General features: G+C 44.2%; 1 protein-coding gene and 1 pseudogene across 2 annotated transcripts; one reads left to right on the forward strand and one right to left on the reverse strand.

The window, feature by feature from the left end:
* The first annotated feature begins 35 nt into the window (after positions 1-35).
* CCDC127 (coiled-coil domain containing 127) lies at positions 36-14,839 on the forward strand. Of its 2 annotated transcripts, none has more exons than XM_061129407.1 (3): positions 36-110; positions 706-1,342; positions 13,554-14,839. In XM_061129407.1, exons 2-3 carry the CDS (start codon positions 1,222-1,224, stop codon positions 14,207-14,209), a joined length of 777 nt encoding a protein of 258 aa, XP_060985390.1. In that variant the 5' UTR covers positions 36-110; positions 706-1,221; the 3' UTR covers positions 14,210-14,839. The 2 variants fall into 2 exon arrangements, with proteins under 2 accessions (XP_060985390.1, XP_060985389.1); XM_061129406.1 differs by having other exon boundaries at positions 706-1,155.
* On the reverse strand, positions 7,935-8,032 carry LOC133046933 (U6 spliceosomal RNA; annotated as a pseudogene).
* Positions 14,840-15,717: the final 878 nt, after the last annotated feature.

Here is a 15,717-nt window from a genome sequence, read left to right on the forward strand (position 1 = left end):
ACGTCGCCGCGCCCGGGGGCGGGGGAGAGACTGGGCAGCGCCGCGCCTGCGCAGAAGGGCTGGCGGGCGGGGGCGCTCAGGGCACCTGGTCGGCGAGTTCCCGGCCGGAGGTAAGTTGGCGTTTTGGAGTCTTTTCGGGCTTTCCCGATTTCTCCTTATATCTAGACAATGTTGGGTTTTTCTGGAGATTACGGCAGTTTTGTGAGGCGGTACCGGGGTGCCCGTCCCGCTTTCTGTCGGGGACGGAGTGGGAGTTCCGGTATCGGGCAGTTTGATGGCGGGCCGCCCGCTTCGACCAGCGTTCCGGGGTCACCTGCAGGGCGCCCGGGCGGTTCGGGATCCTCTGCGTGTCCCGTGGCGGCGGGCGCGCGGGCACCCTCTGGAGCGCGCTTGTCCGAAGCGGAGCTCAGGCCCTGAAGTTTGTGGGGTCGGGGGCGGAGTGCCCCTCCCAGCCCTGCGCTTTGAGGGTCGTGAGCTTCCGTACTTCAGATCTCTGACATTTTTTTATTGTGCTGGCCACAAGCTCCTTCACATTAACTACTGAGCTTTTTGTGTGTGTGCCATTTCTTTATTGCCAATTAGGATTTTATACCTTTAGGTGTTAAGCAAGTATTTATTGGAAATCGTATGAAGAGTCTTTGATGCTGAATTGAGGGTTTTTTTTTTTTTTTTGTCTATATTCATCTCCTTCTATTTGTATTTCAGTTTTTTGAGACACATCACGCTCCTCTACGATTTGCGAGTTGCTTTTGTCTGAGGTCTTATTTATTTCTTTTAATCTCATAAGGCTCCCTGCTGTGCAGCACCTACCTAGATCTGAACAGTTTTTTAAGAGAGAAAAAAAGAAAAAAGGACTCACATGGACCACATGCTGTGTTTAGTCGCTCAGTCGTGTCGGATTTTTTGTGACCCCATGGACTGTAGCTCGCCAGGCTCATCTCTCCATGGGGATTCTCCAGGCAAGAAGACTGGAGTGGGTTGTAATGCCTTCCTCCAGGGGATCTTCCAACCCACGGATCGAACCCAGGTCTCCCGCATTGCAGGTGGATTCTTTACCGACTGAGCCATCAGGGAAGCCCAAGAATACTCGAATCCCTTCCCTAAGGGATCTTCAGGACCCAGGAATCAAACCAGGTCCCCTGTGGATGATACATTGTGAGCAGTGTATTTTGTTCCATTGTGTGGTTAACGATATTGTTATTTGCTTCAAGGTGTATCTCCATGAATAACTTAAATGACCCCCCAAATTGGAATATCCGGCCCAATTCCAGGGCTGATGGAGGTGATGGAAGCAGATGGAATTATGCCCTGTTGGTTCCAATGCTGGGACTAGCTGCTTTTCGTAAGTCGTGATTCTCCTAACTTGTTTTCTGGGCTGAGAGTGTGGAGCCCAGAGATCTTGGGCTTTGAAACCTAACAAATGTTGACTGGGGAAAAAATGCACAGTGTGCGAGCTGTGAAGACTATAGCCCAGGATGTGTGCGTGTGTGCACTCAGTTTGTGACCCCATGGTTTGTAGCCCGCCAGGCTCCTCTGTCCATGGGATTTTCCAGGTGAGAATATTGGAGTGGGTTGTCACTTCCTTATCCAGGGGATCTTCCCAACCCAGGGATCGAACCCGTGTCTCCTGCATTGGCAGATGGATTCTTTAGCACTGAGCCACCTGGGAAGCCCTATAACCCAGGAGAGAGCCTTTCAGATACCTGTTAGGACCTGCTCTGCAGAGGTAGAGGAGGAGCCAGGGAATACATGTGGTCAGGCTACATCTTGGTGAAAGATTACTCCTTGTCATAAAAGAAAAGCCAGGTATCTCAAGTTAATGATTTTAATATGGGAAGGTGCAAGAATCTGGGGTCATTAAAATTCTTCCATAAATATGTATCTTAACTATTTAGGGTCTCATGTATCCAAGACAGAGTGCATTCACCCTGAAAGCCTTTCAGGGTGAACGTGTAGGTCACTGACTACAGTGGCTAATGACTTAATCATAAATGGCAGGCACCAGTCTTTGTTTACACAGACAGGTACTGTGTGTCCTGGTCAAATGGGTTAACCCTCTGAGCCTCAGTTTCTCTGACATCGTAATTATCTTAGTGCAATGCGAGGGTTAAATAAGACAAGATAGAGGTGTTTTATGTGGAGTGATTTAGTAACTGTTAGTTCTTTTCAAAGCTTCGTTGCTCTGAAGGGGTCTCCCTTGCTTCAGTTGCCCTCATAAGCGCTAATGAGGAAGAATAAAGTAGGCATGAAAGAAAACCGGTTTTGGATGTCTGTGTAATGTTTAGGATATCAGTCTTTGGAAGACTTCATCCCTGAAACCTCTGTTCAGGCTGACTAGAAATTCTCTCTACATTGAATCAACTTTGTACCACTTGAGGGAAACTACCAGTCACTGGTCAGTTGTGATTTTTCCAGCTCTTAGTTTTTATCCTGACTATTGGGGTGGCCAAAAAGTTTGTTTGAGTTTGAAATTTGAACGAACTTTTTGGCCAATTCAATCCCTGATGAATTTCTTGATGGTTAGGAGTTGGTTTTATGTTTTGTCATTGTTGATTGAGGAAGACACTTTACCCTTTTAGGTTTTTCTGACTGGTCTAAGAATTAAATTGCTAAGAGTTAGATTAACAGGAGAAAATAAAACCAAAGTTCCTAACATCTACCCATTGGAGAGAGCTGGGGTTTCCTAGGTGGCTTATTGGTAAAGACTCTGCTGTCTGCCTGTGCACAGACATGAGAGATGTGGGCTCAGTACCCGGGTTGGGAAGACCCCCTGGAGGAGGGCATGGCAACCCACTCCAGTGTTCTTGCCTGGGAAATTCCATGGACAGAGTTGCCTGGTGGGATACGGTTCATGGAGTGGCAAGGAGTTGGACACAACGGAGCACACATACAATAACAACAACATTGGATAGAGCCAGGAAAACTGAGTAACTCACCAAAATGGCATAAGCTCTCACCTTAAATACCATCCTCAGCTAAAGACAAAAGAGGATATTGGGGGTGGGGAGAGTTAGTTATCAGAGAAGAACAGGAAAAGCACAGTAATTGAGGGTAAGGTTCTTGTGCAGATTTAGGTTGTAGCCTTTTCATTTGATAACTTTCAAGCAATTTGGTTAACCTGTTCCTGGTACAACCAGGGAGACACCCTTACAACTAGAGACTTCCCTTGTAAATATAAGTGTTTCTTGTGTTGCTGTTTAGTCTCTTAAGTTGTTTCCAACTCTTTGCAGCCCCGTGGATGGTAGCCTTCCAGGCTCCTCTGTCCGTGAGATTTCCCAGGTAAAAATACTACAGTAGGTTGCCATTTCCTTCTCCAGGGGATCTTCCTGGTCCAAGGATCAAACCTGCGTCTCCTGCATTGGCAGGTGAATTCTTTACTGCTGAGCCACCAGGGAAGCCCGAGGTGTTTCTTATGAACGGGTAGCTCCTACTTGGTTTTCAAAATTTCTTCCATGTCTGCTGTTTCTTAGGAAATAACCAGTTGATATAATCCTTATGCCAAAGAGACCTTTTTTTTTTTAATTAGTAGGAAGTGGATTTATTTAGAAAGAGACACACTCCACAGAATATGGTCCATCTCAGAAGGCAGAGACCCTGAAATGTGGGGTGGTTAGCTTTTATGGGCTGGGTAATTTCATAGTCTAATGAGTGGGAAGATTATTCTAATTATTTGGGTATGGGAGCAGGGATTTCTAGGAATGGGCCACAGCCTACTTTTTGACCTTTCATGGTTGGCTTTAGAACTGTTCTAGAGCTGGTCATTGTGTAATTTAGCATGCTGATGTCTTACAGTGAGCATATAATGAGGCTTAAGGTCCACTGGCAGTGGATCCTGCCATCTTGGACCTAATTGATTCTAACCAGTGGCAGGGAGATCAAACCAATCAACCCTAAAAGAAATCAACTCTGAATATTCATTGGAGGGATTGGTGCTGAAGCTGAAGCTCCAGTACTTTGGCCACCTGATGGGAAGAGCCAACTCATTGGAAGAGACTCTGGTGCTGGGAAAGACTGAAGGCAAAAGGAGAAGGGGACATCACAGGATAAGATGGTTAGATAGCATCACCAACTCAGTGGACATGATTTTGAGCAAACTCTAGGAGATAGTGGAGGACAGGAGCCTGGCATGCTACAGTCCATGGGGTCGCAAAGAGTCGGACATCACTTGGTGACTGAACAACGTGTGCATACTAAGTTGCTTCATTCATGTTCTACTCTTCCCAGTCCTATGGACTATAACCCACCAGGCTGCTCTATTCATGGGATTTTCCAGGCAAGAATACTGGAGTGGGTTGCCATGCCCTCCTCCAGGGGATCTTCCTGACCCAGGGATCGAACCCATGTCACCTTCATTGGCAGGCAGGTTCATTATCACTGACACCAATGGCTATGTCATTCTTTTAAGAGTTGTGCCCTGCTGTCTTCCCTACTGTTTTATTCTCCCTTCAGATTTTAGTCCCATGTTCTTACGGAAAGCAGAGGGGTGATGCTCCAATTTCTGTGGCTTCAAGGCTGAGGAGGGGTATTGACCTTATCTGTCAGGGAGTAAAAATCTCTGGATGCCTGGTCTAGGGCCCCAGGGGCAGGATGGCTCCTTGTTTGCAGTTGGTTTGGGCTGGAATCCTCACATAGCTGTCAGCTTGATGTGGAGCTGTTGTACAGCTTCCACAACCTTCTTGAGACTCTTCTTGATGATGAAGCACTTTTTATTATATCACACTACAAAAATAACTATCTATAAATGACAAAAGACTTGTTGACTAAAAAAAAGATGCACAAGGTGAGAGTTGAGAGTTAAGTTTTGTTTGGGGCAAAATGAGGACTGCAGCCTGGGAGGCAGCACCTCAGATAACTCAGAGAGAGCTCCACAGAGGAAGTGGAGGAAGGTCGATATATAAGATTTTTGTGAAGGGGAAGTTGAATGCAGTCAAGCACTCATTTTACAAAAGGTTTTCTGCTAGTCACAGGAGCTTATATCACCATGAACGGATTTAGTCCTTTTTTAGATATGTTGTTCAGTTGCTAAGTTGTGTCTGACTATTTGTGATCCCATGAACTGTAATGTGCCAGGTTTCCCTGTCCTTCACCATCTTCTGGAGCTTGCTCAAACTTAAGTCCATTGAGTTGGTGGTGCCATCCAACCATCTCATCTTCTGTAGCCCCTTTCTCCTCCTGCCTTCAGTCTTTCCCAGCATCAGGGTCTTTTCCAATGAGCTGGCTCTTCACATCAAGTGGCCAAAGTGTTGGAGCTTCAGCATCAGTCCTTCCAAAGAATATTCAGGGTTGATTTCCTTTAGGATGGACTGGTTTGATCTCCTTGCAGTCCAAGGGACTCTCAGGAGTCTTCTCGAACACCACAGTTCAAAAGCATCAATTCTTAAGTGCTCAGCCTTCTTTATTGTTCAACTCCCACATTCCTAAGTGACTACATGAAAAACCATAGCTTTGACTATATGAACATTTTGTTGACCAAATGACATCTCTGCTTTTTAATATGCTATCTAGGTTTGTCATAGCTTTCCTTCCAAGGAGCGGGTGTCTTTTAATTTCATGGCTGCAGTCCCCATCCACAGTGATTTTTGGAGCCCAAGAAAAAAAATTTGTCACTGTGTCCCCTTTTTCCCCATCTATTTGCTATGAAGTGATGGGACCAGATGCCATGATCTTAGTTTTTTGAACGTTGAGTTTTAAGCTAGCTTTTTCCCTTTCCTCTTTTACCCACATCAAGAGGCTCTTTAGTTCCTCTTCACTTTCTGCCGCTAGAAAACTCATACTGTCATTAAAAGCAGCATTTCAAGAAAACTTCGAAGAAGCCAAATCCAGTCTTGCCCCAGCCTACTCCTAACAAGAGCCATTTACCCAACTAAATTTAATCCCAGTCTTAGAAAATCTTGATCATGTAGAACTTTCTTTTCCAGTATTTTCTTCTCATTCTTTACACATTCTTTTACTGAAAACATATATTCTACTTTCCTTTTAAGTTTTTTTTTCTTTTTCCACTTCAGGTTATTTTTATTGATGACAGATTTGCAACGTATAATAAGATCTTATTTGACCTTTAATAAACCTAAGTATAACAGAAATGCTGTACTTAACAGTGATGATTCTAAAGACATGTCTGTATTAGTCAAACCTACAGACAAGTCACCTTCAATACCAGATATTAATTTAATGTTGAATATTTCCTAGATCACATGAACCCAAAATTCTTTTGGGCCAGTACAAGCACTTGTGCTTAATCACTCAGTTGTGTCTGACTCTTTGTAACCCCATGAACTGTAACCTGCCAGGCTCCTCTGTCCATGGAATTCACCAGGCAAGAATACTGGAGTGGGTTGCCATTTCATTCTCCAGTATAAACAATTAAGTCAATTAAGCAGAGCTCTTTTATAAATTAATTTTGGTAATACCATACATCTCCCACACGAAAACACAGAGACCTCATGGTTCTTATTTCAGATTTTCAGCCCTGAGTCAGTTTGTTGTTGTTGTTCAGTTGCTTAGCAAAAACAAGACCAGAAGTTAACTGTGGCTCAGAGTCAGGTACTACAATGTAAAACCCATCAGTTTTATGGTGGTTGTTTAGTCGCTTAGTCATGTCCAGCTCTTTGTGACCCCATGGACTGCAGCACACCAGGCTTCCCTGTCCTTCAGTATCTCCCAGTATTTCCTCAAACTCATGTCCACTGAGTCGGTGATGCCATCCAATCATCTCATCCTCTGTCGCCTCCTCCTCCTGCCTTCAATATTGCCCAGCATCAACGTCTTTCCCAGTGAGTCAGTTCTTCGCATCAGGTGGCCAAAGGATTGGAGCTTCAGCTTCAGCATCAGTACTTCCAATGAATATTCAGGACTGATATCCTTTAGAATGGACTGGTTTGGTTTTCTTGCAGTCCAAAGGACTCTCAAGAGTCTTCTCCAGCACCACAGTTTGAAGGAGTCAATTCTTCAGTGCTCAGCCTTCTTTACGGTTCATCTTCTGTTTGGTCACATCCATAAATGACTACTGGAAAAACCATAACTTGGACTACACAGACCTTTGTTGGTTAAGTGATGTCTCTGCTTTTAATACACTGTCTAGGTTTGTCATAGCTTTTCTTCCAAGAAACAAGCATCTTTTAATTTGATGGCTAGAGTCACTGTCCATAGTGATTTTGGAGCTCAAGAAAATAAAGTCTGTCACTGTTTCCATTTTTTTTCCTCCATCTGTTTGCCATGAAGTGATGGGACCAGATGCCATTATCTTAGTTTTTTGAATGTTGAGTTTTTTGTTCTAAGGCCAGAAAAAAAGTTTTTTTTTCCCTCAAAGGATTGAGTAGCTATCTCAATGATATCAAATGACTGCTACACCCATTCATCTGTGTTGCAAGGTTTTTCTTTCCCTTATTTAGCTTAGGTTTATCACAGCTTTCTTCCAAGGAGCAAGTGTCTTTTCAGCTGTGACAAACTTTCAGTGTATTGAAAACCAGGGACATCGCTTTGCTGACAAAGGTCTGTTTAGTCAAAGCTATGGTTTTTAGCTTAGCTGAGAAGGCTTCTCCCATTCCTTCTCCACCACCAGTTTTTATTAGATGGCTCCAGATGTCAGCTGTGGCCTCTCATTTGGTTACTGCTATCTACGGGGATGTTCCAGTCTAGGTTTTAATAATCACCCTCTGGGGGCCTTCACACTCCATAGTCCAGGGTCTACTGAGGCCTTTGTTTCAGGTCCAGATTTTGTCTGTTCCTTTACGCTTTCTGTTAGAACTGTCTCATGATGAGGGTGGCTCCCCGACCCTCAAGAAGCAGTGGTCTGTAGCTGGTCAGGCCAGAGAGACGAGCGTGCGGTGGCACGTCGTGCTCCCTGAGGCGTACCCCGTGGTTCTGGGTCTCTCTCAGGAATCTGAGAAACTGGGGAAAGCGCTGCCTGTTGTGGGGTAGGTTTTTTTTTTTTTAATAATATGGAACACTTGGCCAATTTGCATGTCTTCCTTGCGCAGGCACCATGCTAATCTTCTCTGTGTCGTTCCAGGTTTTTTTTTTTAAATTTTTAGTATATGAGCTGCCAAAGTGAGCAAGCATACTTTTCATGGAGTGACTTATGTGCCTGGATTTCTCAGGCCAACGGGATTGAGTAGACAAAGGGGAGGCTGACAAGTGTTGGTCCTTTAATGGACCGGAACCTTGTGGTCCGGAGAGTAAGAGAAAGAGGCTGATATCCCCTGGTTTACACGGAAAGCCAATAGAGTCCTGTTCTTAGGGCTCACGCTGCTGCACGTAGGCACCAGGCGCCCTCTCAAGTGGGTGAAGGCACAGTGCGCCTTCTCGAGAGGGTCTTAGAAGCCCGGGCAAGAAAGTGAGCTCAGCGGGCCTTGGTGCTCCAAGGAATTAGCCAGAAATAGAGAGAAAAGAAAGAAAGACACGGGGACCAAAGCTCTGATGGAGCAAAGGTGTTTTAATGAACATGGCGTGGGCATATATACTGTCTTACAAGGTGGTTATTCTCAGCAAAGACAAAGATTAAAATTCCAGACTTAAAAAACATAAGATGATCCCTATCAAAGAGAGAGTTGCAAACAATCACCCCTTACCATTTGGCTCATAAAAAGGAAGAGGGTACTTATCAGTGTAATGAGAAATGCCTGGATTCCTCAGCCCCGGGAAAGGCATGCCTCTCCTCTTAATTCCTGAATATTCAGGAATCAATAAGGGCCAGAGGATTCCTGACAGATCCAAAACAACACACAGGAAGCCTCTTGTTAAATGCTTCCTGACAGACAAGAGTAGCATTTATCAACTTCCTTTGTCTGCCTTTACCTTTAGACTATGCTCAGGCCACTTAACACCCATCTGTTTGATATAATTTCTTAATCTTGTAATAACACTTTTTTGGAGAATATAAGAATGCAGAATTAAAATTTTTCTCTGATTGCATTACTTAAGCAAGATAACCAAAAAGAAGGAAATATAATATTCCTCAACCCTTCTCAGGGACAGAAAGCAGGAACTTTGAAAGTAAGGATTACTATAAAAAGCTATAAAAGCTAGAGAAGAGTCTGAAAAAACAAATGGAAAATGAAGGTCACCATAGGGCCTTTCCCAGCCTCAAAATGAATTAATTGTAAAGCAATTATCCTTCAGTTAAAAAAGAAATTAAAAAACTAATTTAAAAAACTAACTACATAGTAGCTGTAATTTTAAGCTTTCCACTTCACTCACCAAGTTCATTGCTCTAACTACAGGGAGCAGGCAGCCTTTCTGAGTGTTAAGTAAGGTTTTACAAGAGGGCAGACTAGTGAGTTTCTACATAGCAACTCACATGACCATTATATCTACTACTGTGGGCAAGAATCCCTTAGAAGAGATGGAGTAGCCATCATAGTCAACAGAAGAGTCTGAAATGCAGTTCTTGGGTGCAGTCTCAAAATGACAGAATGATCTCTGTTCATTTCCAAGGCAAACCATTCAGTATCACAGTAATACAAGTCTATGTCCTGACCAGTAATGCTGAAGGAGCTGAAGTTGAACAGTTCTATGAAGACCTACAAGACCTTCTAGAGCTAACACCCTAAAAGATGTCCTCTTCAGTATAGGGGACTGGAAAGCAGAAGTAGGAAGTCAAAGAGATACCTGGAGTAACAGGCAAATTTGGCCTTGGAGTACAAAATGAAGTAGAGCAAAGGCTCACAGTTTTGCCAAGAGAACGTACTAGTCATGGCAAACACCCTCTTCCAACAACACAAGAGAAGACCCTGTACACATGGACCAGATGGTCAATACCAAAATCAGAATGATTGTATTTATTGCTGCCAAAGATGGGGAAGCTCTATCCAGTCAGCAAAAACAAGACTGGGAGCTGACCGGGCTCAGATCATGAACACCTTATTGCCAAATTTAGACTTAAATTGAAGAAAGTAGGGAAAACCACTAGACCATTCAGGTGTAACCTAAATCAAATCCCTTACAGTTATACAGTGGAAGTAACAAACAGATTCAAGGGATTAGATCTGATAGACAGAGGGCAGAAGAACTATGGACAGAGGTTTGTGACATTGTACAGGAGGCAGTGATCAAGGCCATCCCCAAGAAAAAGAAATGCAAAAAGGCAAAATGGTTGTCTGAAGAGGCCTTACAAATAGCTGAGAAAAGTAGAGAAGCTAAAGGCAAAGGAGAAAAAGAAAGATATTCCCATTTGAATGCAGAGTTTCAAAGAATAGTGAGGAGAGATTAGAAAGCCTTCCTCAGTGATCAATGCAAAGAAACAGAGGAAAACAATAGAATGGGAAAGGCCAGAGATCTCTTCAAGAAAATCAGAAATACCAAGGGAACATTTTATGCAAAGATGGGCCCAATAAAGGATAGAAATGGTATGGATTTAACAGAAGCAGAAGATATTAAGAAGAGGTAGCAAGAATATACAGAAGAACTATATGAAAAAGATCTTAATGACCCAGATAACCATGACGGTGTGATCACTCACCTAGAGCCAGACATACTGGAATGTGAAGTCAAGTGGGCCTTAGGAAGCATCACTATGAATAAAGCTAGTGGAGGTGATGGAATTCCAGTTGAACTCTTTCAAATCCTAAAAGATGATGTTATTAAGGTGGTGCTGTCAATATACTGGCAAATTTGGAAAACTTAGCAGTGGCCACAGGACTGAAAGAGGTCAGTTTTCATTCCACTGACAAAGAATGTTCAAACTAGCACAGAGTTGCACTCATCTCACACGCTAGTAGAGTAATACTCAAAATTCTCCAAGCCAGGCTTCAACTATATGTGAACCGTGAACTTCCAGATATTCAAGCTGGATTTAGAAAAGGCAGAGGAAAAAAAAAAAAAAAAGGCAGAGGAACCAGAGATCAAATTGCCAACATCTGCTGGATCATTGAAAAAGGAAGAGTTCCAGAAAAACATCTACTTCTGCTTTATTGATTATGCCAAAGCCTTTGTGTAGATCACAACAAACTGGAAAATTCTTCAAGAAATGGGAATACCAGACCACCTGACCTGTCTTCTGAGAAATCTGTATGCAGGTCGGAAAGCAACAGTTAAAACCGGACATGGAACAACAGATTGGTTCCAAGTTGGGAAAGGAGTATGTCAAGCCTGTATATATTGTCACCCTGCTTACTTAACTTATATGCAGAGTACATCATGGGAAATGCCAGGCTGGATGAAGCATAAGCTGGAATCAGGTTGCCAGGGGAAATATCAATAACCTCAGATATGCAGATGACACCACCCTTATGGCAGAAAGTGAAGAAGACCTAAAGAGCCTCTTGATGAAAGTGAAAGAGGAGAGTGGAAAAGCTGGCTGAAAACTCAACATTCAGAAAACTCAGATCATGGCATCCAGTCCCATCATTTCATGGCAAAATGATGGAGAAAGTATGGAAACGGTGAGAGACTTTATTTTTTTGGCTCCAAAATCACTGCAGACAGTGACTGCGGTCGTGAAATTAAAAGCCACTTGCTTCTTGGAAGAAAAGCTATGACCAACCTAGACAGCATGTTAAAAAACTGGGACATTACTTTGCCAACAAAAGTTCATCCAGTCAAAGCTATGGTTTTTCCAGTAGTCATGTATGGATGTGAGAGTTGGACTTATATAAAGAAAACTGAGCACCGAAGAATTGATGCTTTTGAACTGTGGTGTTGGAGAAGATTCTTGAGAGTCTCTTGGACTGCAAGGAGATCCAGTCAGTCAATCCTAAAGGAAACCAGTCCTGAATATTTATTGAAAGGACTGATGCTGAAGCTGAAGCTCCAGTAGTTTGGCGACCTGTTGCTAAGAGCTGATTCATTGGAAAAGACCCTGATGGTGGGAAGGATAGAAGGTAGGAGGAGAAGGGGACAACAGAGGATGAGATGATTGGATGGCATCACCGACTCGATGGACATGTGTTTGAGTAAACTCCGGGAGTTGGTCATGGAAAGGGAAGCCTGGTGTGCTGCAGTCCATGGGCTCACAAAGAGTCCGACACAACTGAGCAACTGAACTGAACTGAAAATCACTGCATATGGTGATTGCAGTCATGAAATTAAAAGCCACTTGCTCCTTGGAAGAAAGCTACAACAAACCTAGACAGCATATTGAAAAGCAGAGACATTACTTTGCTGACAAAGGTCTGTATAGTCAACGCTGTTGTTTTTCAGTAGTCGTGTATGGATGTGAGAGTTGTATCATAAAAAAGGCTGAGCACCAAAGAACTGATGTATTTGACCGTGGTGTTGGAGAAGCCTTGTGAAAGTTACTTGGACAGCAAGGAGATCAAACCAGTCAATCCTAAGGAAATCAACCCTGATTTCAAATTCATTTGGAGGACTGATGCTGAAGCTGAAGCTCCAATCCTTTGGCCATCTGATGCGAAGAGCTGACTCATTGGAAAAGACCCCGATGATGGGAAAGATAGAAGGTAGGAGGCGAAGGGGACGACAGAGGACGAAATGGTTGGATGGCATCACCGACTCAGTGGATGTGAGTTTGAGCAAGCTCCAGAGATGGTAAAGGACAGGGAAGCCTGGTGTGCTTCAGTCCATGGAGTCAAAAAGTGTTGGACATGACTGAGCGACTCAATAACAAAAGCAGCAGTTCAGAACTTGGGGCATATCCTATACCAGTGAAATCATCACACTGTCTATTGTCTTGTTATCAGAAAAGACCAAAACTCTTACTCATAGGATAGAGAAGGTCTGGTGACAGCACCCAGAACCAGGCACCAGCTGGCTACAGGCTTCATGGTCATCAGCTCTCTTTCTCACTTTGGCTTGTCAGTTTGTGGAGCAGAGCAGGGTATTACCCACCCCAGCTGCCCACACCTTATGTCTTGTATTTCTGAGGTTATGGTGGAGCTGTGTCTTGAGGCTGAAATTCTGATTTCTTGTTTGTATGACCCCCTAGCAGGATATAAGCAGCCATCTTGGGCCTTACCTGTTTATTAGTGATGACCAGGCACAGCTTTGAACTTTTTTCAGTTCTGTACTAACCTGGCCAACACTGTGAAGCATACTCACCCATAGTCATTTTTAAACCTTGCCAATGGTCTTTCGAGGCCCTGTGGCCAGAGTATAGGCACGTGGTGCTAGGCTAGAGGTAGGTTTTCTCAGCCCTCAAACGTTAGGAGGCTGGAAGGGGTCTCTGCAGTCTTGTACTTCTCTTTGGAGAGCCCTTACCTGATTTGAAGCACTTTGCATATTGTATGTGTGCTTAGTTGCTTCAGTCTTGTCTGACTCTTTGTGACTCATGAACTATAGGCCACCAGGCTCCTCTGTCCATGGGATCATCCCTGCAAGAATACTGCAGTGGGTTGCCGTTTTCTCCTTTAGGGGATCTTCCCGACCCAGGAATCAAACAAGCGTCTCCTGCATTGGCAGGTGGATTCTTTACCATTTGAGCCACCTGGGAAGCCCACATAGCTTCATAGAAACTATTATCATTTTGTTTGTCTCAGGACTTAAGAATTTATTGAAATGCTCTATAGCTGCTTTACGTTTCCTGTAAATAGAGATTATAGCACTTGAGCTCTGATGTTCATTATGTGTGTTTTCCTCCCCCAATTTATTTGTGTCAGGCTGGATTTGGTCTCGGGAGTCGAGAAAAGAAATAGAAAAGGAGAGAGAAGCGTACCGTCAGAGGACGGTTGCCTTCCAGCAGGACCTTGAAGCCAGGTACCATGCCACAATTGCAGAAAGCCGGCGGGCCGTGGCACACTTGTCCCTGGAACTTGAAAAGGAGCAGAACAGAACAACTAGTTACCGAGAAGCCCTCATCTCTCAGGGGCGCAAGTTGGTGGAAGAGAAGAAACTTCTGGAACAGGAGCGGGCTCAGGTCCTGCAGGAGAGGAGGCAGCCCTTGCGGAGTGCGTACCTGCACTGCCTGGGCCAGGAGGAGGACTGGCAGCGCAGGGCCAGGCTCCTGCTGAGCGAGTTCGAGGCCGCGCTCACCGAGAGACAGAGCATCTACTGCAGCCTGGTGCTCCCCCGCCGCAGGCGGCTCGAGCTCGAGAAGAGCTTGCTGGTCCGCGCGTCCACTGACCCAGTGGCCGCAGACCTCGAGATGGCAGCTGGCCTCACTGACATATTTAAGCATGATAGGCACTGTGGTGACGTCTGGAACACCAACAGGCGCCAAAACGGGAGGCTCATGTGGCTGTATCTCAGATACTGGGAACTAGTCGTTGAACTGAAGAAGTTCAAGCAGGTAGAGAAAGCCATACTGGAAAAGTAAGACAGGAGTGAACGGCTCCAGGTCAGAGTCATGGGTTGTGGGTTTTCCGATGTTCGCTGCTCCTCCTGCCAGCGCTCCCTAGTTGTGACTGTGCATGCACACCGCCACCTCTTAGCAGTGGCCATTCCCATCACCCTCAGGAGGACAGCAAGGCCTCTGTCCCCTGCAGCAGCTAAGAACACAGTCTCAGAAGCAGGTCAATATTTTATTAAGCAGGACAGGATAACCTCATAGCTTTAGAGTAAAATTGTTTTTAAGAATGTCAAATACAGTGTTCACCCTATAAGTCATTCTGTCACTTCCTAAATAAGTTCTGTTTTCTCCTCAAATTATTTTTCTCTCTCCTAAAACTACAGTTAAAAGTTGTCAGATAGCGGTGAGGACTGCCTCACAGATGGGAACAGACAGTGGTGACGCCAGCAAGGTTTCGTGGTCTGAATCCCATCAGTGTTTCTGCTTTCCACTTGATAACCCTTGTGGGTGTTTGGAGTTTGCTGTGCCTGTATTCAGTAAGCAGATACTGTTTATTTAGGTTGGTGCAAAGGTAATTGTGGTTTTGCATTGTTGAATTTTGCCATTTGATATTGAAATAAATTCTTAAATAAATGAAGTTATGTTTTGAAAGTGCAAGTGTTAGTCACTCAGTTGTGTTTGACTCTTCGGGATCCCATGGGCTATAGCCCGCCAGGCTCCTCTGTCCATGGGATTCTCCAGGAAGAATACTAGAGTGGGTTGCCATTCCCTTTCTCAGGGAATTTTCCTGACCCAGGGATTGAACCCACATCTCTGCCTTGCAGGCAGATTGTTTACTGTCTGAGCCACCAGGGAAGCCCGAGGTTATGTTTTACATCATCTTAATGCACATTTCTCACTTTATGCTTTTTGTTAATGATTTATTACTTGCTTTTATTTTAGATTAGGGAAATGATGTTAGACAAAAAGCAGATTTGAGCGATTTTCTTACTTGAGTTCAAAATAAGTCATAAATCGGCAGAGACAACTAGCAACATCAGTGACGCATTTGACCTAGGAACTGCTAACAAACATACAGTGCAGTAGCCATTCAAGAAGTTTTGTAAAGGAGACGAGAGCCTTGACAATGAGGAGTGTGTTGGCTGGCCATCAGAAGTTGACAGTGACCAACTGAGAGCCATCATCGGAGCTCATCCTCTTACAACTACATGAGAAGTTGCCAATGAACTCAAGTGTCAACCTTTCTACAGTTGCTAAGCATTTGAAGCAGATTTGATAGGTGGTAAAGCTCGATAATGTGGGTGCCTTATGAGCTGACTGCAAAAAAAAAAGCATCGTGTTTTGAAGTGTAGTCTTCACTTGTGCAACAACAACAAACCATTTCTCAATCGGATTATGACGTGACAGAAAATGGATTTCATATGACAACTGGCAATGACCAGATCAGTGGCTGGTGACGACAAGAAACTTCAAAGCCCTTCCCAAAGCCAGACTTGGACCATAAAAAGGTCATGGTCACTTTTGGTGGTCTCCTG

Source organism: Dama dama, chromosome 25 (assembly GCF_033118175.1).
Source record: "Dama dama isolate Ldn47 chromosome 25, ASM3311817v1, whole genome shotgun sequence".
NCBI classification, from domain to species: Eukaryota; Metazoa; Chordata; class Mammalia; order Artiodactyla; family Cervidae; genus Dama; species Dama dama.